At 44.4% G+C, this 27,686-nt stretch overlaps 1 protein-coding gene across 1 annotated transcript in view; it reads left to right on the top strand.

Annotated features, from left to right (window-relative positions):
- Positions 1-27,686, top strand: part of DNAH1 (dynein axonemal heavy chain 1) — an 827,745-nt gene that overhangs the window by 252,761 nt on the left and 547,298 nt on the right. Inside the window, exons 17-18 of the mRNA XM_069206595.1 lie at positions 2,493-2,634; positions 27,302-27,457. Of these exons, the coding sequence (XP_069062696.1) occupies positions 2,493-2,634; positions 27,302-27,457 (298 nt within the window). The remainder of the gene's footprint in view (positions 1-2,492; positions 2,635-27,301; positions 27,458-27,686) is intronic.

Genomic DNA, 27,686 nt, shown 5'->3' with positions numbered 1-27,686 from the left:
GGAAGATGTATTTTGTGATGACTTGGAACAAAACATTTGCCTACACTTTTTCAGCATTTTCCTTGTTCTTTGGACTATATCCAAAGTCTAGGGGGAAAGAAGCTGCATCATCCTAATAGTTTCATCTTCATTTGTGTGGGAAGGTGTAGTGAGATGTGGTGTGACATTGCATGGTGTTCTTGCAAGTGGTGTTTAATGGTCTCTAAAGTTGCGGTTTGGATTAATGAAATATGTTAGAATGTGAGCTAGGTGCTATATTGTGGTATTGGCAAATAGCTTGCTGTGTTAAGGTGTTATGGGGTGTTGCTTTTTGTGAGGTTCAACATGCTGCGGTGTATTGTGATGTGTAGTGGTTTGGTTTGGCTTGGAGTCCTCTTGTGTCAATGTGGAGTGCGCTGTTGAGGGTTTTGGAAAAGTGTGCAGTTACTTTAGTTCTGTAGAGAACTGTTTAGTATCCTGAGAATTATATGGTGTGGTGTCATAGGAGACTCCAGAGAACATCCTTAGTAGCTACCCAAAAGTTATCCAAGTGAAGAAGCAAGGCAAAGGTTATGTGACCACTAGCCACATGATTTTCAGGAACCTTTTGAGGAGGGCCTGTGGATAAAGGTATAATAATGGGGGCACGCGTGAGAATGTATTCTGTAGTAATGCTGCAGGACACCAAAGGGTGATTTAGTATTATGCAGTGATATGATGGTAGAAGATGAAGTGAGGTTTATATGCTGTGGATTGGTAATTGATGTTTTGGTACAATGTGGTGTGAACAGATGAGGGGCTTTGAAGTTTAATGTGGTATTGTAGGCTATGAAATTCAGTATGCTACAGCAGGGTGTGGTGTTGTGCAGGCTTCTGTTTTGTTGTGGCATAGTATGGAGCTGTATGTTGTGATTTGAGGGGTGTGATGTGATATGGTGCAATGGTAGACTCTGGAATAAAGTGTATCAGGTCCATGCATGACTACCTACTCCAGTTTTTATTTTTTTTCTTTGCATTCTGGGATTTGTAGTCCTATAATTATTATAGGTTAAACAAGACTACACATTCCAGAATTCATAGAAAACCCTTGACTGGAGCAAATAGTTATTTACTGACCTGGGAAATTTGTCAAGGCTGCTGGAGAGGTGTATAGCAGTGACGTGTGGTATGTAGATATGCTTATGGCCATATTATGTTGTGTGATGTTAGAGAGATTTAGGCCCTCATTATGACTGCGGCGGTCTATTCCATAGACCTGAAGTCACCGTTGCCATATGACCGCCAGTGTTGGTGGTCTGAAGACCACCATATTATGACTGCTGGCTGCTCTCCACCACTATTTGGCAGGAAAGCCGCCAGCAGCCATACTGGCGGTCGATGGTCTAGTGGCGCTTCCCCCGCCGCCACAGCCACCGCCACGTCACCACAACACTGCCCGCCGTATTACAACATTGTAAACGGCGTGACGGTGTTGTGTTGGCGTGGCGCTGGCGGCGGAGCAAGTGCCATGTACCACATTCCCTTCCAGACGACCACTGTGACCACCAGATAAGTTGATTGTCCGATAGGGGAGGGGGGCGGGGGAGTGTTGTGTGTGTTTGTGTGCATTTGTGTGCAAGTGTCTGTGTGCTTGTGTGAATGCCTGTATGCGGGTGTGTGGGGGTGTCGTGGCTGTGTGTGGCTGTGTTTGTATATGTGTGTGAATGAGTGAGCGTGGATGTGTGTAGGTATGTAAGTGTGGTGTGTGCGTGCATGGATCGAGGGGGTAAGTACGAGGATCAGGGGGCTTCGTTGCTTCGGGGCTTCTGATGGGGTTAGGAGGGGCCTCCTACATGGAGGGGGGTTAGAGAGTCCTGTTTTGGCAACAGGAATCTGTATTCCTGTTGCCAGTAGGGTTCCTGCCACGGAATCCCTGGTGAGACGGATACTCATAATACCACGGGCGGTGTTAGGTTGACCGCCGGGTCCATGGTGGTGAACCTTTGACCAGGCGGTCGCACCTCCCTGGCAGTACAGGCAGTGAACTGGCTGTGATGCAGCCAGTTTAGTGCTGCTGTCGTAATTTGATGGTCCTGCCTGCTACGCTGGCTGCGGTCTGACCGGCACCACCGGCGTGGCGGGGCAGGACCGCCAAAGTCATAATGACCACCTTAGTCTTGTGTTATTATTAATATAGCTTAGTACTACTATTTGAGTTTAACTGTTTTCATGCCTGGGTTTTATGTTTCATTCACAGCTTTCCTGACTTTTTGAGTAGGATCATTAGTAGCGCAGGTATGCAACTTGCTCAAGGTTTTTGACTGCAGGTATGCTTTAAGCATATCCTTTTTCCACAGCTCATATAAGTTCCATGCAATCAACACCAATATTTCAGTCTTCTTTATCCCAGCCTCTACACATTACATTATCATTGGTTGAATTGTCAAATAATCCTGTCCACCCTAATATGCTTTAGGACCTTTGCAATGCAATTCTTTCATTTTAATGGCTGCTTTCTATTTTTTATTTTCTAGGTGGGCTGCTATTGGTTGGCCAAACAAAATCCTATCCACAATAGAAACTGTTCAAGAACAACATTTGGAAGACGAGGACATATTCCGTAAAGCTCAAATGATTGATCAGAATAACTTCCTGGAGCGTTTGGATAGCCTTGCGGTAATAATATATTCCTTGCTATTCTCACCCTTAGGGCCTGATTACAACTTTGGAGGAGGTGTTAATCTGTCCCCAATGTGACGGATATACCACCAGCCGTATTACGAGTTCCATTGGATATAATGGACTCGTAATACGGCTGGTGGTATATCCGTCACTTTACCGTCACTTTTGGGACGGATTAACACCTCCTCCAAAGTTGTAATCAGGCCCATAGATTTTAACCCTTGCCTCTCTGGTACAGGTGCCAAGTTCACTCACTTTTCAAATGTGAGCAAAATGGCTCCATCTTGCTCACATGTTGGTTGCTTTTTCAAATGCACTACGCCAGACAATTCAGGTTGTATGAACATGATAGATGCATGGTTGCAAATAAGGAATAGAACATATCACCCCTTGCATAATCTTCATAGGGGGGACTATTACTTAGTTCTCATTAATCCCCAATGTTTATTCATCAATTTCTCAGGCCAGTTGAAAGTGTCCCTGCAAGAGTCCCATATCTTTTCATGCTTGCATGGATAGCCGTGGGCCCGATAGATTACTTTTTCAAGAAACAAACATTTATCCATGCCTTGCATCATCATGCATATGAAAGGGGAAGTAACACCATTCCAGTGTTGTGCAGTGTTTCGTTTGGCCTTAACCAGACCCAAATGGAGCAAGATTTTCAAATGTAAGGTGGCATCAGTATCCTTGGATATGTAGAGTAGGGTTGGCATTGGGTTATTAGTATTAGGCAGCCTAGGACATTTCCATCACCCCCTACTTGGGTAACTGACACAGACAAAAAAATAATCTAGCAGAGTCCCCTTGGCACTTAAGGAATTCCCTTGTGTAGTATAATATGTACAGTATTTTAGCTGAATAAGTCGAAAAGGAGTCAAGATTGTCACCACCCGCCGTGTCATAATGGTATCACTCCTGTCCTTGCTGGGTCTCCCAAGTCTACCACTCAAGATTCTCACAATGATGCAATATTGTCTGGAGCATTAATCACAAGGGATTTGAGGATGTGGACTATTTCTTTGTCTTTCATTTTCCCATTGTGGTCTCATCAGGACTGAAATCCGCAGCGTCTTTTTGGTAGGGTGAAATGGCATGATGCAGTTCGAGATAGCAGAAAAATTGTGTTTTGTGAAGAGCACTGCTTGTCTATAGGTTTTAAAAGGAGAGCAGGCACACCTGGACACAACACCCATCAGTTGTGAGATGCAGATAAGATTCTAGTCCGAGAACCCCTGAAGAGAAGCCACCCAGGGCAGGTGCAACTCAAGCCATAAGGGTGTCTCCCCAGTCAGTCTACCCTCCCGTCTGATCACTCGCAATGGGTCTATCCAAATGCAAACTATTAGTTCAGAGGCAGTAGGGACATTTATAGGAAGCTTGATCCCATACAGAATGGTCAGTGGCAAGGCTTTGCCCCCGAGTGACCTCTTAGTACAATAAGCCAGCCTATTCATGGGGCCAAAAAGCCAGGCGTTATTCACTAAATGGTTGGATGTGTAGTAGTACAACACTATATCAAGCGTCCCTCGTGCACTGTACTATGGGCGCATATAACACTTGGTCACCAAAACTCTCAGCATGCCTCCCTGTCACATGAAGCCTTGAAACTATGCATTTCCTTTATGGAAGAATGCAGGAGGAACCCAGTGGGAATAGTTTTAAAAGGTGTAAAGTAGTATTGGCAATGGTATCAGTTTCACAATTGCAACTTTACCTATTAATGTTAGAGGGTGTAAAGCCCAATGGTACAAGTCTCTTTCTAGCAACTCAACCAGTAGAGCAATATTCCAAACCATTTGAGGGGTACTGAGTAAATTATGCATATCCTGCAATCATGTGAAGCCGTACAGTTCCAATTTTATCATTTGGACCCGCAGCACCTTGTCTGCTGTGGCACATATCTAGCATATATAGATTTTCCCCAATTGACCCACAGGCTCAAAGTCCTCCCAAAATGTTCCATCAATTCCATCACATATAGGGATGGAAAACCGGGTTCTGCCTAGGTACACAATCAGACATTCCACATATAGGGACACAAAGTCCTCCACTGCTTCTCCGCATCTAAATCCCTGAATCAAGTACTCTACTTATAAGGACTGAGGCATTGACTCAATGACCAGAACAAAAAGCAGTGCAGAGAGAAGGCACCCTCGCCTAGTACCTCGTTGAACGGGAAAAGGAAGAACAGAATGCCATCATCTATACCCTTGCAGTTGGTTTGGTGTGAGGGAGGCAGACATTGAAATGAATAGACGGGCCAAACCCTATCCCAATTAGGACAGCAAAGAGGTAGTCCAGTTGTCCATTACCAATGACAATAGTCTTGACAGGCGAGGGACCAGGTCATGGTATTATGGAGGTATCTAATATTATGTAATTTGGGTCGTCCTAAAAAACATAGATTTTTGTTATCTTTGCTTTCATCATGTATTTGGTTTGTCCCTTTATGAGCACAACACCATCTGCACTGGTGTTTACCTTTTGATGATTTCTAATTGTTTGATAATTAACATAATATACTAATGCACATAATTAATGTTCCCTGTTGTATTTTACACATTGAATGCACTTTTCATAATTTAACTGATCTGCAAGTGGAAACAAACACACTTGCATGAATGAAACTAACAGAGCATATGGGGATGTAGAAGATGCATTGCTTTACATGTTTGCTTGACTTTAATAGGACTGTATTGACTCCATACTTTAGATCTGATAGGAGAATCTGATCCTAAGCTGCATTAATGAGCATACCACACAGAGATGGCGTTATGCTAGAAACAAGCCATTTGAACAGTTCTACTGCAAAGCCAATAGGTCCCTGTACCTTGGCCAAGGCAAGATGAGAGATTACTTCACTCACTTCAGTAGTTATACTTGGTCTTGGCATTCAGATTCTTCTAACGTGAAAGAGGATAAAGAGACAGTCTCTAAGAAGGATTTCAGTTCTTCTTAGCTCAGAGAATCACATTGACTGTAGAAGTGTGTGTAGGATGAGGCAACATTTTCAGTTACCCTGTGAGAGTGTACTGTGATCGCGCCACATGCCAAGTGTATCTTTTGAACTTGTCGAGTGAGGTTGTCCCTGCAGTACAACCAATATAAGTGTTTTGTGGGTTCGTTGCTGTATAGATGTAAGCAAACTATCGCCGATTTGCTTCTTCTGTTAAATGATACTTAGTGAAAGTTGTGTCATTTCCAAGGTGAAAAGGGTGTGTGGTTCATGCAAGCCTCTGTATGCATGCACACTCGAATGTCAAGAGTTTGACCTCAAAAAGAGTGGCTGTCTCTATATTAATTTTTTAGGATGAGATATAAAACCCATGGCCTTCTCCTGAGTATAAGCTTAAAGACTTCCCGCACCATGACCTGAGGGTCAACATATCGAGCATTAATTTTGAGATATGATTTTGTCTTTTATGTAAGAAATTAGAAGCCTTCATCTGAGAGCCACCACACGCCTCACCCTCAGGCCTGCTGTTGACTCAGAGAGGGCAGAACTGGTGCATGGCTTGAGATGCCTCATACAAGCATCTCTGCTCACATGATAACGTACAAATCCACAATAGGGAGAAAGCCATAGTCTAATCTGGAGAAGATTTTATGGGCCCTTAAGAAGAAAGTGCCTCCCTCATCAGAAGGGTGAAGCAACCTCCATGTATCTACTAGACCCATGGAGCTGGCAAAGTCTTAGAGAGGGGTACGTCCAGTTCGAATTTATGGCTTGCGGATTGTCTGTCCCTCTCCCAATCCATGTCCCCATTGAAATCCCCTGCTGTGGTGAGGAATCAGAGTGGGGCTTTAAGTATGTCTTGGGATAATGTTATAATGAAGGTAGCGGACACTGTAGAGGATACGTTAAGGTGGGTCAAAGGAATAGTGCTCAGTCGTGTTCCTCTCCATAGTGGGTCTGTGTAGGGGGGAGACCCTCCATAGCATTATGACAACCTGGAACCTCCAGTGAAGGCCTCATGAAGAATGTTGATGACCCCTTTTTCCCAAGGAAAGGGGGTTTTGAGCCAACCAAGAGAGGATCCTGTGTAAAAAGGATATCAGGAGAGTACTGTTTGGCTGTCTTGAGTACTACCCCTCTTAATCTTATCATGCAGGTCATTGATGCAGAACTGTGACCACTCTTCCTCCTCGTGCCTGCCAGGAAGGCACAATGGAACCCCAGAGAGCATACTGAGGGAGGGGCGGACACCAGTCTCTGCTTAACTCATTGTTCCTCTTCAAACATTTCCAGCGAGGAAAACATTTCCTCTGTTCCTCAGAGTGGTTCATCACTGTTTGCCAGGTTACTGCAGCAAGGGCACCAGCATCAAGCGATCAGATCCACAGCCCCAGTTCCCCAAACTCATGGGACTTTATGAGGGTGGGTCATGGCAGCCACAAAAACTGGGGTGAGGAACAAATAATAAAAAATGACCCACACACCATGAGGGAATGAGGAAAAACTCCCATGGCATGGCAACTGTTAGTTTTACATTTGTGAAATACAAACATAACTTTTGGCATACACACACCAAGCTTTTCAGTGACTTTATATGAACCACTTTTATGGTTTGTACAAATCCTTAGAGTTCACTGCTGAGTGAGCGGTGAAATCCCAGTTTGGTGGAAGGCGTAAAAACAGTGTGGCAGGTGTAAAGTTCTCCCCCATGCTAACTGCTTTTACTTTATCCACCAAATTGTAAATCAGACCTTAGTGCTTTATAACAGATCACTTCATTTGATTTTGTTATTTAACGTCTTAGAATTAAATTTTAAGACACTGAATTTTAAATTGCAAATGAACTGTGTAGTAAAAGTTTGAAGCCATATCTCCCAATGGCTGAACTCAAATTAACCTCTTTTAATTGGTTGCTTTGGAGCACATCACGACTTTAAATCTCCATGAAAATGATTTAATTGCAGTATTCACCAGACATCAGATTTATTCCAATTATAACAGTAAAACCTAAAAATGATACTCAAAGAGTACTTCTGGTGAGGCAGTCACTAAATTGTTAAATGCAGCTCTTCATTCTCAGGATGCATTGGTCCATAATCTCTTTGCCTAGATGAATCCTTAGAGAAAGAGAGATAAAATGGCTGGTTGCCTCTTTTGAGGAAAATCCAAACCTAAGTCACCGTCCTAGTCATGGGAAACACAGTGTTGGTGTGGATGCCATAAGAACTGTGCTTTGGCAACAACAATAAGCTTAACAGCACCATTCTTTGTCAGGATCTTGATATGAAACCCAGAAAATCGAAAAAGCACATGTCCTCCTCTTTTTCACATTATTCCTGTTTCACATGTGTACTTTTCAACAAAGGAGCTATGGCAGAGTTGACAGGCTATCTGAAATATTTTTAACCTGCCATACTCTGGTGCATCTACTGGCACCCCAGGTGGTAGCAGATTCCTTGGTTCCAACAAAATGTGGTGTGGTGCTGGCAGTTTCTTTCCCAGTCCCTAAAACTGGATTGACATTATCAAAGTCAGTTCCAAAACCACAGATGAAGTTGAGTAAGTCTCAAAGAAAGTGACTTTTATTGATGTCTGTTCAGAAGTGCCAAAGCTGATGCCTGCTACACTGTTTCCAGCATTAGAACCAATTACATTTTATTTGTCAGAAAAGACAGCAGCCTTGTTAATATATGAGAGGAAGATATCTGAGTTTTACCTCAGAGAAATTCTTTCTCAAAGGCAGACAATGACAGTGCAAACAACTCAAAGGTTTAACAACTCATTTATTTCTGATTATGATGCTGTGCAAGTCTGGGAAATGCAGATGATGATGAGGGCAGAGAGGAAGACAATCTTTCCCAAAAGATATACAGATTCTAACTTTCGAATGGATCTACAGAATGCAAATGGATCCATTCTGATTTCCAGAAACTACCATATTGGTTGTGCCATTATTAAAAACGCAACAAACACCAAAGTGATGGTCTTTCAAACAAAGCTTCAGTATTTTAAACTGCTTATTTCAGATTTATAAATACTATGTACCTGGTCAGACCATCATATTACTCAGTGAATTATTCTTGTTCCTTTTGGCAAGTCAAAGGAGACCAGATTCATCCAGCAATGGAAAACTGTGAATTCTAGCAACACTGTTGCTACTTTAGAGGCTACCAATTTCTCTCCACTTCCAATAGTGAAGCTCATATCTTATCATTTGATTTTTGGGTTTGCACGGTAGTGGCTCTCCATGTCCCTAAAACTGAAAAAGCTATTACTAAATAGAAGAAGCCCACCCCCTGGATTTCTCCTTAACTGGTGGGAGAGACGGACAGAGGGGGTATGGCAGAGAACGCAAGTCATTGTGAGGTGCATGTGTTCTGTGGTCCTGTGGAATCTACCTGCTTGGTCTTATACTTTGCACCGTAAACTATGGCGGGCCACTGGAGATGAGAAGGCTGAGAGCTGAGCCAGTGGTGGTGTGGTTGACCACTTGGCCCACTGCTGCCACTTGCTATCCTCACCTCATGCCCGTCTGTCTGGCCCAGTGTCTGAAACCTGCCTGCTTGCAGCCCATAGCCCACCTCCAGTTGGCCTACCAGTGAATTAGGATCACTGGCTTGTGGCCACTGCGAGGCCGAGGCTGTGGGTTGTGAAGCAGTGGAGAAGTTCTCAGCACCTAGCACCAGCAGCAGAAAAAGAGTAGGAGCTATAGCCAATGAGGCTAGTACAGAGAGGTCAGAGCCGGAAGAGTAGTAGAGACGAGAAGTGAGGCAGGGAACAAGGGCAGTATCAAGGTAAAGCCCTAGAGGGCTGCAGTACTCTGTCTGAGGGCGTAGATGTGGCCGATATTAGACCAGTGCAGCTTGTGCCTTCTAGCACAAAATACTTACCTGCTCCACTTCTTAACCAGCTCCTCTTCTTAACCAGCTCCTCCAACCTTTCTGCACTGCTACAATGCTCATTGACAATCATCTGCACCTACCTGCATAGCTCTTTGCTCTTGACCTACTCCCTCCTCTGGTCACACCAGTTTTTTTTACCCTGGTCTCAGCACCTGTTTAGTATCATCTCACTCTCAGCTAAAGCCTCCTCCTTGTGTTCTCCTCACGTGGCCGCTCACACAAACAAGTAGATCACAGCTCATCAAGTCCTCAAATACAACATGAGATTTGGGAGAAATAGAGATTCCCTCCCAGTGTCATGACCGAAAAGGAAGCATGCCCGCGCTTGTGATGCAGTAAAAAACAAGCCAGTTATTGCTGGTCTTGCTGTCTACTCAAGGCCCAATACAGACAGCACTAAGCCCTCGTCTCAAATGCCTTTGATTCATCCTAGCAAGGAGGGCATCTCCTTTCAACAAAATGGTATATTCATCAAAAAACATCAGTCCAAAAATCACACCACATTTTTCTATATCAAAGACCAAGCAGCAGCCATCTTCACATCTAATGTAAACATTCCAGGTCTTTCATCTTCCTTGGATCCCACTACTATGAAATAAATTGCCCCACATGGTCTCTCACAAGACATACTAGATCAGTCTGACAGACCTTACTCTACAACCTGTACTCAGCAATTTAACCAACGGAAATGGAGATCATCAGACAACCAATATAACTATGACAAATGATCACAAAATCATGCACACAATCACCATCTCTAGCCCAGACCCCTTAGGGTTAGAAAAAACACCTCTGTGTCTCAAAACTCACCATGATCTAGGTCATCCAGCACTCACTGTCGTTGAGTGTTGTTAACAAAGACATCTCAAAGCATCTGTCTGGCTGTGAAAACCTCTCCTTCATTGCCAAAGCACTGGAATGTGAAATGAATCAACAATGATTTTCCAGCCCAAAAACTGCTCTTCAATGAGCTCTGACACAGAAAATTACAGCAAAATAGTCTCTCCATTAGACAAGCATAATAAAACGAAAACTTTCAGGACCACAACTAGCAGCTCCCACTCTGCAACTTCAACAAATTCAGTGTCCTCTATCACATCATCAAGTCATATTACACCTTCTCTTACTCCAGTTGAATGGGAAGTATTCACCTCATATGGCGGTACCCAGCTGGTTCGCTCTAATCTCAGTGAAACCAAGAATGAAGGACTGGGCCCAGGTAGTACTGTCCAGAAAGCGACTAAGTCTGCAGATGTTTGGGCAGCCCTTCTACAAACTCTGCAGTCCACCGTCGAGGCCCTTAATTATCAGTCCGTAAAAATTGACACTTATATCACACTGTTAAACATCATGGCAGTTTTCATTTCTTGGATCAACAGAAAGATAATGAACCTAAACAGCTTCATAGACAAAGCTAAAAAAAAACAGCAGTAACTATACGTCCTATATGTACTTGCTCCCCAATTTTGAATAAAATGGAATCATTACCCAGAGCCCTTGGCAGCATTCTTAATCATCGCAAGAAGGCTCTGCAGCCTGGATGACCTGCCATGTCATTTAAATAAAATACAACTTTGGCCTTCCAAGCTGCAACTGGCACCTGAGACCACATAGTGTACAGTCAATGGCCTCCAAATCATCATCTTTTCGGCACCTCAAGCTCCTGCAAGCATCACAGCCTTGGGGAAGAACATCTGGGTAGCACTAACAGATCACCCATCTGCCGAAGGCCCCATTCCTGGTCCTATACGTAACACCACGGAGGAGAGCCAAGACCTTCAATCAGCTCCTTTTTTGATGACTGAAGGTTGTCATAAGAAAAAATGTCATAAGACACGAAAGAAGAAGGCCAATCTTGCTGTAAATATAAATAATTATTCCTTCTTCACCAATTCAAACTGTAATCCAAACTTACTCAGAAACATTTCTGCAGAGGAGCAATCACACAACGTTGTCTTGGTCTAGTTCATCAGACTCCAACTCAGATAGGAAGCTCTGACTCTCTAAGGCCCTCTGGTAGACGAAGTTGAAGGAGAAGGCCCCTTTTGTACAGGCAATCGACTGGAATTACAAACAGAAACAAACTTTGAGGGATCCTCCATCAGCAGACATAATTTCAATAGGGTAAGATCTTGTTTAACAACTAACATCAGAACGCCTGAATTACTATGCAGTAAGCTGTGAAACAAAAAAGCAAGAGCAGTTACAGATGCCGTTCCGCCAGAGTAATCCATCAAACTAAATAGCTGTACCAAAAATCGTGTTGAGGTCACAGCAGCGCCATCAGGAAGGCACCAAACAAAACTTGACAGCTATTACAATAAGGCCCCAAGGGCAACAGGGTAACTACTCACCATGTCCTGGATTGGAGCAACATCCGACCTACGACAGTCGAAACAAAGCCGTAAGATCTCAGGCTTCGTCTTTAGATGCAACTAATAACCAGGCTCAAGTAGGCCGGCTCAGCTCCACCATCTCTGAGGCTCCGTCCCAAGATACAATTAATAGCCAGGTAATCACAATGTACCCATAGTACAAATTGAGAGGCCATTTTGGTTTACTGAACCACGAGAACATCCTCCATCTATTGAGCCAAATTCCAGGAACAGGTAAGCCGTGTTCAGGCGACATTGCATCTGTGGAATTTTTGTCCCCCTCTCCAGGATACATTATTGAAACAACCAAAGTGTTGTGAATGTCCTCTCCAGTAGCAAAAAAAGTACTGGTGGCACTATAGCTATTCAAAAGCTGGGTGATGCAGGTGTCCCACTTTAGAGGTTCAGCCTACCCCCATTTTCTAGCCACGAGTACAAGGAACAAAAAATATATCAGTCTTCATAAAAACACATGCTTAATTTTAAGAAATGCCCTGAACAAATCACCCAAGCCTTCCAGCTCCCCTGAGCTCCCGTCCTGTCAGTCGACTAAAAGATCACTAGCAAATGATCGTGACTGGAGCTGGATTTCCAGAGCCTTGAACAAACCCAAACTGTAAGCATGAACTGGTCCTACAGCAGCAGCATTAACATTGTTGATAGGAAAACTAAAGATATGTTCCTGGAACATCAGTGGTTTCTCGAATAAGCTAGCTGATAGCAAGACCCTAGGATTTTCTAGGAATCAATTAATTATTAATTACAAGAAACATGGGAAGAGCCGGGCCCATTAGATCCCAGGCTACTTCAGCTTTTCAGCTCTGATGACAAAAAAAGCTATTTATGGCCGACACTGTGGCGGACTGGCAATCTACATACAGGCCACCCTGAAAGGCAGCCACACAATGACACCTACAGCATGCAATGGCCTGCAAATAGTGCAAACCACTCTCAGATAAGGTTCAAGGGCGCTCAGTTTGGTGCTTATGAATAGTACCACCCAAAATGGCAACTTAAAAAACATATAGCCATCTTCCATCTAAAACAGGAAATCTGTGACCTCCAAGATGGGCCCCTTTTGACTGAAATACTACTGCAACATGAATTTTTTGGGGTCCAAGCTAGGTGAAGCAATTGTATCCATCCAGAATGCGTTTTGTTCAGTCCCAGAACAAACTCAAATCCCGCCTTTAAATAAGACGAAAAGGGCAGGGAACTCATAAAGGAGTTAGTGTTTCTTGATTTCAAAGTCATCAATGGACACTTTCAGACTGATTGACCTCCCTCTTTTACATTTCGGAATCATAAGACTAGCTCCTTAATAGACTTCACTGTGCTCTCTGCCCGCCTCATCCATCTTGTCTCTGGCTTTTAAATTACGCTAAAGAGAGAAACCGACCGCCTACCACAGGAACTGTCTTACCTTTACTTCAGACAATCTTCCACTAGACAGAGTGACTGATTGCAGCACTCATGAAAACATCTAAAGACTAAAATGGACTTCTAGTACAATTCACGTTGTGCCTGAATTAGCAGAAAGCAGATTCGTAGACCTTTTTTTGGAGGCAAATGCCCCCCATAGCACCTGGGATCAATTTTCTGCTCAAATTGTCATCCAAAGCACAATCACAGGAAAAAACACCAGCAGCCAACATGAAGTGGCACAGACCAATGGTCGTAGAAAAATAAAAGAATCAAAGCGCTCTGTAAATGAAGCCGCTTGGGCTTACGAGAAAGTCCCAACTGACAACTCTGTTGTGCTCTGTGGCTGGGTATCTAGGATACTGTTGTATACAGTCGCGAGCTGCCCGGTCCTCGTGCGTTCGACAGAGAGCAGTTTGAACGCACTGGGACGGAGGGCAGTGAGACACGTCAGCGGTGGCTTTCTGGGTCATATGCTTGACCAAAAATAAACACGCAAACGAATATTTAAATATGTTCAGTGAGTTTTCACTGCGAATCTCAAAATTATTTTTGACAACGAGGAGCCAGGAGGCCGCAAAACTTTACCCACGCAATTCTTACTACGCTCGAAGGTGAGGGCACATTTTCTGCTCCCTTCTCGACACGTCTCTGCTCCCTGGACTTCCGACAAGAAATGACTGAATACTGGGAGCTCTGTGATTGGTGCGGTAAGGTGGAGGAAAGGACATATGATATTGGGAGGTGGTGATAACAACTGAAAACCGTTTTTCACAAGCTGTGCATGGCTTTTACAGGGACCTTCTTGGATGTGTTTACAGTTTAAAGCACAATTGAAGTCTAAACAGTATTGCCACTGGTTGGACTGTACAGTGGTACAGATGGAACACACAGCCATTCGTTTTTCATGAAAGTTTTGTTTTTAAAAGGAAAAGACAATATTTCTTTCTATTTGAGAAACTGGAAAAGGGCTTACTTGTAGCTGCTGTTTCTCTGGTTGAACAATGCAGTTGGTTAATCCTCCACCACCTTTCCTAGAGTCGCCAGGTGCGCCTGCCATCCCATGGAGACAATGGTTTGATGGATTCAAGACTTACCTTGGGGCCATAGGGACCTCTCGTTTTAGACCAGAAAGGAAAAAGTGTTTACTACTACATTCTCTGAGATATGAAGGAAAAGAGATCTTTAAACACCTACCAGATGTGGTGCAGATTGAGGAAGAGCTTGATGAATATCAGAATGCTTCAAAGAAATTATCCACAAGGATTGATGTACTACCGAGTCTGGTAGTTATGCAGCACAAATTTTTCAAGCATTGTCAACTCCAAAGTGAAGATATTGATGCATACATCAGTGCGCTTAGACAATTGTCTTCCAAATGTGAATTTAGAGATTTTCAAGACTAGTCGATAAGGGACCAGTTTATTGGCCATTGGTTGGACAAGCATATCAAGCAATAGCTGTTGAGCATGGGGAATCCAACGCTGGAATATGCCATCAAAATAGCCAAGAGTATTGAACTGGTGCAGATTTCACTGAAGGAACTCACAGCTAGTGCTGCTGCGAAAGACACTGAACATCTTCAAGTTAAAGTTGTTGCAAAAACAGGGGTGGTTAAGAAAGGTGACCTGAAGAAGTCTAACAACCCCTTTTTTTAGGTGTTCGAACATATGTTTTAGATGTGGGTATGGACCCCACTTCAAGGATGTAAAAGTTGTCCAGCAAAAAATGTTGTATGTAGGAAATGTGGTAAACTAGGCCATTTTGCAAAGGGTTGTCAATCCATGACCAATAAGCAAGCTAAACTAAGTAGTGTAGTGGAAGAAGAGGATGGCAACAGGGAAGAGCTCTTAGCAAAGGCATTTCAGGACATGATTGTTGTGGTCACAGATGATGTTTTGGGAGTTAGAGACCAGAACCAATGTATCGATCCCCTGGTGGATATTCGGGTAGGAGAAAAGTGGTTACGTTTGTTGACTCAGGGGCACACATTACAATGACCATGTCTGAATTGTTCCACAACACGTGGGCTGATAGAAAATTGTTGCCACCGGATAGATCACCTGTCTCATATGAGGGCAGGAAAATAGATTTAGAAGGATATATAGAGGACAGTCTAGAGTTCAAGGGTCATAAGATTTTGGGGAAAATTTATGTGGCATACAAAGGTTTGAAAATTCTGGGTTGGTACCACCAAGGGTTGTTTGGTATGGTGCTGAAGCCCGGAACGAAAGAACAAGTTCTAGTTGTTGAAGGCTCAAAAGAAATGGTACAGTTTGAGGATGAGTTTCCCAGTGTTTTTGCCCAGGGTTTGGGAAAAATTGCAGGTTTCAAGCACAGGATAAAGATAAAAGATAAGGCCATTCCTGTGAAACATATGATCAGGTCTGTACCGTTTAGTTTGAGGGAGGACCTCAAAGCTGAGTTAAACAGGCTTCAAGAGAATGGCGTTATTGAGCCAATTGAGCCTAGTTTGTGGCTTTCCCCACTGGTGGTGCCCGAAAATGGAATGGGGACATATGTTTATGTGTGGACTTGAGGAGTCTCAATAAAGAAATTTGGGTGGATTCATATCCTCAACCCAAAATCAGTGACCTACTTGAAGAACTAAGAGGCTCTGAGTGATTTTCCAAGATTGATCTAGCATCTGCTTATCACCAGGTGGTGTTAGATGAGGAATCACGCCATTACACAGCCTTTAATTCCCCGTTTAGCATGTTCCAGTTTTGCAGGATGCCATTTGGATTGGCCTCTGCTGCGTCAGCTTTTCAACGTATTATGCACAAGTTGTTAGGTGATTTCCAAGGGGTTCGAATTTTCCAGGATGATGTTTTGATTCATGCTAGGGGTTTGGAAGACCACAAAGATAAAATTAGATCTGTTTTCAAGATTTTTCAGTTGCATGGTGTCTATGTGATAAAAGGAAAATGTGAGTTTTTCATGATAGAGATTGAATTTCTGGGGCACTGTGTGTCCAGGAAAGGGGTAACACCGCGGCCCGGGTTGGTAAAGGCGGTTCTAGAATCTCCAAACCCCAAGGACAAAGATGAATTATGATTGTTTATTGGCATGTGTGAATATTACTCAAGGTTCTTTCCCAATTATGCTTGTAAAGTGAAAGTGTTGTCCAATATGCTTAAAAACAAAGTCCTGTTTGTATGGGACAGTGAGTGGCAAACTGCATTCGACAAAGTAAAGCAGGAATTAGTTGATGCTAGAACTTTGAGTCCATATGACCCTAGCCAGTTTTGCATCATTATGGTGGGTGCTAGTAGCTATGGATTGGGGGCAGTGTTGTCCCAAGGTGTGGGGGAAAATGAGAAGGCTATTAGTTATACCTCAAGAGTTTACGTGAACCTGAGTTCAACTACTCAGTAACTGAAAAAGGGTTACTGGCATGCTACTGGGCGAGTGAGAAATTTAGAAGCTATGTCGGGGGCAGGAACTATGTGATTCAAACAGACCATAATCCTTTGGTGTACATCTTAAATGGTGACAAAATCAACTACACAACCCCCTGCATTGCACGTCTCACCACAAAATTGTTACAATATAATTTCCAGATGAGGTACATTCCGGGAAAGGAAAATTTTACAGCAGACTTTCTCTCTCGGTTACCTATTAACAAGCAGAATTCCATTGACTTGGAGGATGATATGGAAGATTGTTTCATAGCACCTGTAGATGTAGATGAATCCAAGGTGTGCATGGAAACGGTGTGGAGGATGGCTGAGAGCAGTGATGTGGTGTTGGGCAGTGTTAAGCAGCACATAATCAATGGCTGGCCAAAGGAAAGGAAAGGAATTTGAATTCTGAGGTCCAACCGTATGCTAAAGTGAGTGATGAATTGTCAATTGAAGATGGTATTGTATTGAGGAATGACAAGTGTGTACTCCCTTGTGAGGTTCGTTCAAGGCTGGTGGACCATGCGCATGAGGGGCATTTGGGTGCCACAATGACAAAGAGACGTATCAGGGCTCATTATTGGTGGCTCTCTATGGACAAAGATGTGGAAAGGGCTGTGAGAGGATGTGTCATGTGTAACAATGCTGAAAAGGGGTCAAAGGTTGCGAAACCACCATTGCAACCTATACCAGACAGAGCTTGGGTTAAAGTGGGTATTGATATGGTGGGGCCATTCAACTTTCTCCCAAGTCAGATGCGCTATGCTTTTCTCTTGATGGATTACTACAGTAAATGGCCAGAAGTGCGTTTCTTTGCTAAGCCAACAGCTGGTAGTGCCATACAGTTCCTCAACTAAATTTTTTGGAGGGAAGGGTTTCCGGAGTTTATAATCTCTGCTAATGGGGTCCAGTTCGTTAGTACTGAAATGGAAATGTTTCTGGTTGAGTCTGGTGTGAAACATTTGAAGAGTTCTTTGTACCATCCACAAACAAATGGTTTGGTAGAGTGGTTGTGGAGTGTATTAAGTGGGCTAAAGCGAGCAAATGTGATGTGGAAGAGGCTGTGAACTCTATGTTGTGGTTTTATCATACTACCCCACATTCGGTAAGGAAAATGTCTCCTTTTGAGCTTCTCAAAGGTAGACGTAGTATGTCTAGACTTTTTCCAGCTTGGCTAGCAAATGTTGTGGCCGGTAAACTTGTGAAGGCTAGGTATGATCAGAAAAACTCTACAAAGGAACACTCAATTCAACCAGGAGATGTGGTACGCATCAAGTTGCAGACATTTGTGAAGAAGGGGGATGCCAGCTATGGATGTCCGGTGCCGGTGAGGAAAGTGTGTGGTAATGCTGCTTTGGTTGAGGGTGGTCAGTGGTGGAATGCAGGAAAGGTTGTGAAGGTCAAAGATGTTAGTGGCAATGATGTGAAAAGGGGTGATAGGTCGTTGTCTGATCGTGTGGACCATAAACACAGAGTGTCAGACACCAATATGTTGGAACCTCACACCATGCGGAGATATGACATCTGTTAAAAAAAAAAAAAAAAGAAGGAGATAATATGTTGTGCTCTGTGGCTGGGTTTCTAGGATACCGCTGTATACAGTCGCAAGCTGCCCGGTCTCCGAGCGTTCGACGGAGAGCGGTTTGAAGGCACTGGGACGGAGGGCAGTGAGACGTGTCCATGGCGGCTTTCTGGGTCATATGCCTGATGAAAAATAAACACTTGAAAGTCAAGCTGATACAGGCAAAGTCTTCCTATAGAAAATGCAGGTGCTACCAGAAAATTGAGTCCAACAATGATCTCTGCACCAAGCCTTTGTACGACTTGAACATTAACAAACAAGAAAAATTCTGGAAAAAAGTGAACAACCTAATCGACGTATCAAAAGCCAAAACAATAGTCAACAACTAAGAAGAGAGCTGACCTGAGTATCTCTCAAAGTATTTTATGCAACCTGAGAGCAAGACCACAGCTTATCAATCATCAATCAATGGCCTTGCAAGAGCCCCAAAACGTTACTAGCACAATGCAGACGTCTAGCCCATTGAAATTTCGAGCAGCAACAATGGAATACCAAATTTCCAGAAGCCACCACAAAGGGATGCCAGGTTCAAACGCCATCTTGCCAGCCATTTTCAAGGAGGACTAATCTTTCTGGTCAAGCAGCTTAGAGCCAGTATTTGAGAGAATAATAACTTGGAACATCATTCTCTCTTCCTGGAAAAGGTCTACTATCTCCCCGATTTACAAAAGCGACAATGTCTCTGACCCCGCTAATTCTCGACTCATAGTGCTTTTGGATCTGATGTCTAAATACTTCACTGGCTGTCTCCTCGAGGAGTTAACATCATGGGCTACAGAAAGGCATTTGATCCCGTTCAATCAAGCGGGGTTTGCAAAAGGTATGGGAGCTTCATCCAATTTACTGGGTATCACTATTGTTCAATCAACTTAAGAAATACAATCAGCCCCTCTATCTCTACTGTATAGATTATGAAGCTGTGTTTGATCGAGTAGATAGAAGAAAGCTTTGGAGCAAACTTGCCAGTTAGAAAATACTTCATCCACTGCTGCACACCCTGACCCTTCTTCATACTGAGTCAGAATAAGGCTGGGTGATGGTGTTTTATCTATGCAGATTTTTTTTGTCCCACTCGGGACTAAGACAAGGGTGAGTTCTAGCTCCCACACTGTTTAAGCGACCCTTGAACCTCGTAGTAGGTTGCTTCCCTGCCGCTGCTGCTCCGTCTGCCCAGGCCCCTGCCACGCCTTGCTAGGGTGTTCAGGTATTTCAGGTATCTCAGGTTCTTCTCTTGACCTTCGACTGTTTCTTGCCATTTCCCTTTTGCTCTTTGCTTTCCACTGTTTCCTGCCATTTCTCTTTTGCTCTCTGCTTTCCACTGTTTCCTGCCATTTCTCTTTTGCTCTTTGCTTTCCACTGTTTCCTGCCATTTCTCTTTTGCTCTTTGCTTTGCACTGTTTCTTGCCATTTCTCTTTTGCTTTCCACTGTTTCTTTTTCTTTTGCTGTGTGCTTTCCCGCTTTTTCCTGCTGTTCCCGCTTTTTCCCACTTTTCCCGCCGCTGCCACCCGTGCGGCCTGCCCCCCCTGCTCCCATTCGCTGTCCTCCCTCCCGCCTCCCAGCTGACCCCTCCTCCCCCCCTTCCCTCTTATGGCGGCCGCTGTGCCCAAGGCGCGCCAAAGGAAAGCCCATCTGCGCCCGTCCGCGCCTGGACCGCGCCCAGCACCAGAACCCCTGGCCCCCACCGCGCTCAAAACACTGACTAAGATATGACGCCGCCTCCCTCAACACCCTCAACCCTGGACGAACAGCCACCTGCTACCAAGCCAGCCTTAAACGTACTCATGGACCATTCACCTGTCAAACCTGCAAGTACACATTCCACCGAGCCTGCAGACCTCCCACCGGCCCTCGCACCAACAACCATCTCAAGTGCATCCTCCTCAACACACGCTCCGTCCACAAGCACGCCATCGAACTATGGGACCTCCTGGACACAACAGCACCAGACGTCGCCTTCATCACAGAAACCTGGATGAACGCCTCCTCGGCTCCTGACATCGCCATAGCCATCCCTGACGGCTACAAGATCGCCCGGAAGGACCGCATCAACCAAACCGGTGGAGGAATTGCCATCATCTACAGGAACTCCATCAACATCACGACCACCACCAAAGACACCCCCCTCGCCGCCGAACACGTACACTTCCAGATCCACACCGACCCCAGAACCACCCTCAAAGGAACTCTCGTCTACAGGCCCCCGAGCCCACGCGCCCAATTCAGCGAAACCATCACAGATTTCATCAGCCGCACGCCCTAGCCTCACCAGACTACATCCTCCTTGGGGACCTGAACTTCCACCTGGAGAAAAACAACGACAATAACACCGCCACCCTGCTCGACAACCTCGCCAACCCGGGACTCAAGCAACTGGTGAACACCCCCACCCACACCGCTGGCCACACGCTCGACCCCATCTTCTCCGCCAGCAACCACATATCCTTCAGCCACTCCTCTGAACTACACTGAACCGACCACAGATGCGTCCACTTCACCTTCAAACGGGAGACCCACCACCATCGCACACAACAAATCCCCCGCAGACACTGGAGCAAAATCTCCACAGAGCAGCTCCTCTCAACACTGAATCAAAACCCACCAGCCATCACACTGACGCCAACAACGCAGCCCTCAGCCTCACACAGTGGATCACCAACTGTGCCGAAAACCTCGCTCCACTTAAAAGCCACCCAAGCGGGACCAGCATCAGGCAACCCCTGTGGTTCACGGACGCCCTCAAAGAATCCAAGAAATCCTGCCGTACCCTCGAAAAAACCTGGCGCAGAGAACGCACCACAGAAAACATGTCAGCCGTCAAGATCGCCACCCGTGAACACCACCAGCTGATCCGCTCCACCAAAAGGACATCATTCAAAGAGCGACTAGATAACAACACCCACAACAGCAAAGAACTCTTCAACATCATCAAAGAGCTCTCCAACCCCAGCGCCAGCTCCAACGTCATCACGCCCTCACAAGAACTCTGCAACTCCCTAGCTACGTTCTTCCACCAAAAGATCGCAGACCTACACGACTGCTTCGGACGCCAGGCCCCGCCGCCCACCACCGAACCAACAGCCCCCAACACTACACTCAACGCCTGGACCCCCATCAGTTCTGAGGAGACCAGAATCACCATGAACACCATCCACTCCGGCTCCCCCTCGGACCTGTGCCCCATCACATCTTCAACAAAGCCGACTCCATCATCGCCCCCTATCTCCGGAGCATCATCAACAGCTCTTTCTCATCTGCCACCTTCCCCGAGAGCTGGAAACACGCGGAAGTCAACGCCCTCCTGAAAAAACCCACGGCTGACCCCAATGACCTGAAGAACTTCCGCCCCGTCTCTCTTCTCACCTTCCCGGCCAAGGTCATCGAGAAGACCGTCAACAAGAAGCTGACCAATTTTGTTGAAGCTAACAACTCGCTCGACCCTTCCCAATCAGGATTTCGGGCCAACCACAGCACAGAAACCGCCCTCATTGCAGTCACCGACGACATCAGAACTCTGATGGACAACGGAGAAACAACCGCCCTCATCCTCCTGGACCTCTCGGCTGCCTTCGACACCGTGTGCCATCGCACCCTAATAACCCGCCTCCGCTCCACTGGAATCCTAGGACAGGCCCTTGACTGGATCATCTCGTTCCTCTCCAACAGAACCCAAAGAGTCTACCTCCCGCCCTTCTGCTCAGAACCCACCGAGATCATCTGCGGCGTACCCCAAGGTTCCTCGCTCAGCCCAACCCTCCTCAATATCTACATGAGCCCCCTCGCCGACATCGCACACAAACACAACATCAACATCATCTCCTACGCCGACGACACCCAGCTGATACTCTCCCTCACCAAAGACCCAACCACCGCCAAAATCAACCTACAGGAAGGAATGAAGGACGTCGCGGAATGGATGAAGCTCAGCCGCCTAAAGATGAACTCAGACAAGACGGAGGTTCTCATCCTCGGACAATCCCCTTCCGCCTGGGACGACTCCTGGTGGTCCACGGCTCTGGGCACCGCACCAACCCCCTCAGCCCACGCACGCAACCTCGGATTCATCCTGGACCCCCTCCTCACTATGACCAAGTAAGTCAACGCCGTCTCGTCATCATGCTTCAACACCCTACGCATGCTCTGAAAAATCTTCCGCTGGATCCCCACCGAAACCAGAAAGACAGTCACCCATGCCCTCGTCACAAGCCGTCTGGACTACGGAAACACCCTATACGCAGGGACCACCGCAAAGCTACAGAAACATCTTCAACGCATACAGAACGCCCCCGCATGCCTCATCCTCGACATCCCTTGCCACAGCCACATATCCGCCCACCTGAAACACCTGCACTGGCTCCCCGTCAACAAGAGGATCACCTTCAGGCTCCTCACCCACGCACACAAAGCTCTCCACAACATGGGCCCCGAATACCTCAACAGCCGCCTCTCGTTCTACACGCCCACCCGTCAGCTTCGCTCAGCCAGCCTCTCCACCGTCCCACGTATCCGCAGAACCACCGCAGAAGGAAAATCCTTCACCTACCTGGCAGCCAAAGCATGGAACTCCCTCCCTGCACACCTAAGAACTACCCAGGACCATCTCCTTCAGGAAACGCCTCAAGACATGGCTTTTCGAGCAGCAGTAACCCCCTCTTCCCCCCCCCCCCAGCGCCTTGAGACCCTCTCGGGTGAATAGCGCACTTTATAAATGCATTGATTGATTTAATCTTTTCTTGGCTGGTCTCCTCACCAGCCTTGCCTAGGTGAACTTGCACGCTCCAAAGTTAGGAAGCATCCCATTGGTACGTTTAATGTATGCAGGTGGCTTCGTCTTCCTCAGCCGCACAAAAGTCGGTCTTCAGAGACTCCTGGACACTACTGCCTTAAATTTCAGTGCAAACTCAATGGAAATTAACCTTAAGACAAAAATCATGATTGTAGGCAAGCCACCCTTAAGATTCTATCAGTGGTACCTGTGAGAAGGGAAAGTAGAGGTGGTATTGGAATACAAACATCAGGGCGTGCTTTTCGACAGGTACGGCTCCTTCAAGCAACATCTGGAACTTATGAGGCTGAAAGCTAATTCCCTCTCTGCAGCTTTTAAACACCTAAATTATGTAATAGTGACATCGACTTCTACACTTCTTTTGAAAATTATACAGACCAAATTAGTTCCAACTATGGCCTATTTTTATAGGGAATGGCACAGGTGTAGGCAGGCTGATATAGCCTGCTTCAATTCCTCAGACATTCAGTTAGATTGCAAATTGACTAAATGCTTGGAAAGATCAGAACTGAACATTAATCACTTAAGAGGCTGTGCAATATCTGAGTTGAATTCAATTAAGTACTTTGAACTCTTTTATGCACCAGCGTATGCTGCACTGTCACTTTATACGAGGCGGCCTTGACTAAATAAGCCAACAACCAGCAGGAGAAAACGCATGTGGGTCGAACCTGGTATTATAGAATTACTTTTTTTAAAACTCCAACATAGACATGCACTGATGCTCTACTGATTATAAGTGGATTATTCACACCAGAGAGGTTGAGAAGGCAGTTTGACTCCCCGTGTTCAAGTCTTTGCCCATATTAACACAATATTGGGGTCATGACCTGTTTTATACCTGACCGCCTTCGCCCTGCTGTGAACATTAGTACAGTTAAACACAGGCACATTATGCACTTTAAGTTGATAAACCACCATGCATAGCCACAGGGTCAATCCTTTTATCGTCTGCCAGTCAGTCAGAGTAGAGCTTTAAATCGTGAAATTCTTTTGAACAAAAATGTCTGTTTTAATGTGTCTAGTGCCACGATTTTAATTAACTACGCACTTAAATAAAATAAACTTGACACCTGAAACCCTTAACTCAGTCAGGCTAGCACCAATTTCCAGCAATGAAAATGGAGGCGAAATTACTGCGCTGGCGCTAGAGTAGAATAGAGGTTACAGCTGAAATGGCTAAATATAAAAGACTGATCCTTAAAACAAAACAAGATCATATCTGTGCCAGGAATCCTCTAAACGCAGCTTTTGAAATTCCTGACAAATTATCTAACTCCTCTTGAGCGTTGCAGGTTAGTGCCCGTCTCAAAAAAGGGTGACTCAATTAATCAATATATTATTGACAAAATAGCATTAGGGATGAGGTTGATCAAATAACTTTTCCAGCAGGTGTTATGGAAACATTACTCTGTACTACTCTGATTAAGGTATTCACCATTCTCTCTATGGTGGAGATAATCTTTGCAGTATCCTCAATAACATCCATGCATCCATTAGCAATAATAGGTGCACTTCTTGTATATATAATAGAAACCATTATATCCACCCACTGACTGGATAGGTCTAACTGTGCTAGATACCCGCTGATATGCCACATCTATAGAAGGAAACCAACATTTGCCACATTCCCAACTCTTCTAACCTAGGTAAGCAGGTTTCAATCAAATTATTGAGCAAAATAGTAATCAAATCTTTAATGCCACTCCTAGGTTTGCTATTAACATCAAGGAAAAACATGACTGTAGAAGTCTTAGGAGAGTTCAGGTAAACGCTTCTTCAGTAGTGGAGAGATTAGGAAAATGCTTTTTCCGTAGTAGAAATAAAAATTGAATCAGTATAACCCTGGAGCTTTTGCCCATTATATGGCACTGAGACAATTTTTGCACTATGGCACCTCAAGCAGTGTAGTAAGTTAACATCCTCTTAACAACCTATTGGACCTTGTCATGGCTGAGGAGGGTAAAGAGTTACTTTCTTCTCATTTAGAGCTCCCTAACCTCTTATGAAGAACAAATGTCCAAATAGTTTGCAGAGGAGCACTTGCTTGAGATAAGCACACCCACAATTATACAATTCATCCAAAGTTATTTTCTTCTCTCAGTGAAAGTCTTTGATTTATGACTGTTTATTAGCAACACTTTGGAGTCACAATTTCTTTCATATGCAAATAATAATCTAGCTAGATCGATCTCCTTTCAAGTGATCATGACTGGATAGGGTAGATATACAAGAACTGGAAAGCAAGCTTCTACAAATAAAGGTACATCAGTTCCAATAGAGTCCAGCATGTCCTGGCAGAACCCATTGGTGGCATTAAAGAATGTTGTCAATTTCTGATTTGTTCCATTTTGTTTTTACCCGTCCCTTCGTACTGCACCACGGTAGCCGTATTAACTACTCCAGTCTTAGCACTTAAATAATCCTAACAAAATGTGCAATAGGTTTGTGATAATCCTCTTTATTAAAACCCAGGAAGACCAATGTAGAAAGCCCTATGATTAATGATAATATTTTGGAATTAATACAAACAGATGAAAACCTTGCTCAGCTGTGCCTGTCATGTTTCATCTAAAACCAGCTTTAGCAGTTACCAAAAAGAAATCTCGACCAATGATATGTGTTGCAAAAACGATCTACCCAAAATGCCGCTACTGCAGCTAAAGACGGAAACAGTCCTATAGTTATCAGATTTGTTTTATTTTCCTTTTTGTATATTGAGACAAGGAAAGATTTACACCAGAAAGTCTAGTTAAACTTCAAAATTGTTCATCAAATGTCAAACCAAAGGGCTTGAACAGATTCAGCTTAGTTAGCAGGAGCTGTATGAAAAGTCAATTGGACGTTCATTTCTGGGGGACAATCCCCATTGATTAGACATAAGCCAGTTTCCAGTGTAAACGTAATAGCTATTGGTTCTGTATGGAAAATCGTGATGTCTGGGGTAAAGTCATCATATAAATGGTAAGTGTTTTCTGCTGTTCATTCAGCTTGCAGTTACTTAGGGCAGGGTCGTCTTTGGTGTGATTTCATTCACTGCCAGCTAAAATACTAACTATGGAGGACTCAGTTGAGCCATGGAGCTAGTGAGTATGGTTTGAAAGCCCTCTTAAGCCATATGATTAATCGTTTCTGCTCACAGATCTGTTATAAACATGATAAACACCATACAAGTAAAACAGTAAAACCTTCTTTCTCATCTAATTTTACTATTCAATGGTAATTCTTGAACTTTTAGTTCTGACTCCAGTTCCCTGAATATATGTTGAATCACTGACCTTCCAAACAATGCCTTCACTCACGCACTGAAGTAAAGGGATAATGTTTTGGGATAGAATGTTGTGTAGGCTTGCCCCACACATCTCTTCAATAGGAATACAACTCAAGGACACCATGGATTTGCTCTCCTTCTTCTCCAGTGACAGCTAATCCTCTGAGGTGGAATCTTGTTTACTGCATATGCAATCTGCCTAAACACCACCAGCTCTTATTAAGCTCCACCACAAGCTAACCATAACGGTCTACCTGTATGATATTACCTGTGTTTACCACATGATGACATAAAGCCTTTTTTGTCTCATCTATCAACTCTTTCCTGTATTTTATGTGGTTGAATATGAGGCCATCTTCATATGTGGAATATCTGAGTTATTACCCTTCAAAGTCTCACAAAAGGTTGCTTACCTTTGCTGATGTTCTGATGGCTAGTAGTTTACTTCTGCAACTTTACTGTTGTTCACCCACTTCCCATCCGTTAAATTGGAATATTTGTGGCTTCTCCTTGGTGGAATGAATTTAAGAAAATGAATGTGCCCTGCAATATATACCATTGTCACATTCCTTTGGCATTATGCCATGTATCTTGTGAGATGCATGCCAGTCCATGAGTGCTTTAAAAATCATTGTAGTATTCCAAGACTGTTTGCAGGAATTGTTTCAAAAGGTATAGCTTCTTTGGACAAAATCCAAACTACGTCAGAATTAAGGTTTCTGAAGACATGCAAGTTTTGTCTCCAATTGTAATAGTAGTCGATTTTACCCAAACACTTGGTGGCTATTTTATTAGTTTCTTTTGACGTTGTATAAGCTGAGTGGAGCCACAATTTGAACTATTATTGCTTAATTTTATACGGTTGTCAGAAATGGAAACTTTAATCTACTAGGCCACCCTCCCTGCTGACATGCTTTTATGTCTAAATCATCACTATCCAATTATGCCTTTTGTGTTTTCAGATAGTGGTTGGTGGATTCTCAGCGCACACTGATGTTACTCGTGCCCATGAGATTGCCAATGAGGTGAGACGGGTCTATAAGCAGCTGAAGGACTCACAGCAGACTGCACAACTTTACAATAACCGGGAACGACTGTTTGGATTACCTGTCACCAATGTAAGTTATTGGTTTGTTAGGAGAACAATCATGGTTTCTAGAATGCCTCCTTGTCAGCAGGGTTTCTGGCATGTAAAGTAACACACTGTGGCTCATGTTCATCACTGCTCCTTTCACCTATATATATGCAAGTCTAGTACAATAAGCTCTGGGGAGCTATGCAACTCACCAGTTTGATATCCTAGTACTGTAACAAAGCTTTACTCAGAGCATTATCTCATTAGTGAGA

This window comes from Pleurodeles waltl, chromosome 9 (genome assembly GCF_031143425.1).
Source record: "Pleurodeles waltl isolate 20211129_DDA chromosome 9, aPleWal1.hap1.20221129, whole genome shotgun sequence".
Classification (NCBI taxonomy): Eukaryota; Metazoa; Chordata; class Amphibia; order Caudata; family Salamandridae; genus Pleurodeles; species Pleurodeles waltl.
The sequence above is the reverse complement of the archived record's forward strand: the minus strand, read 5'-3'. Positions and strand labels throughout refer to the sequence as shown.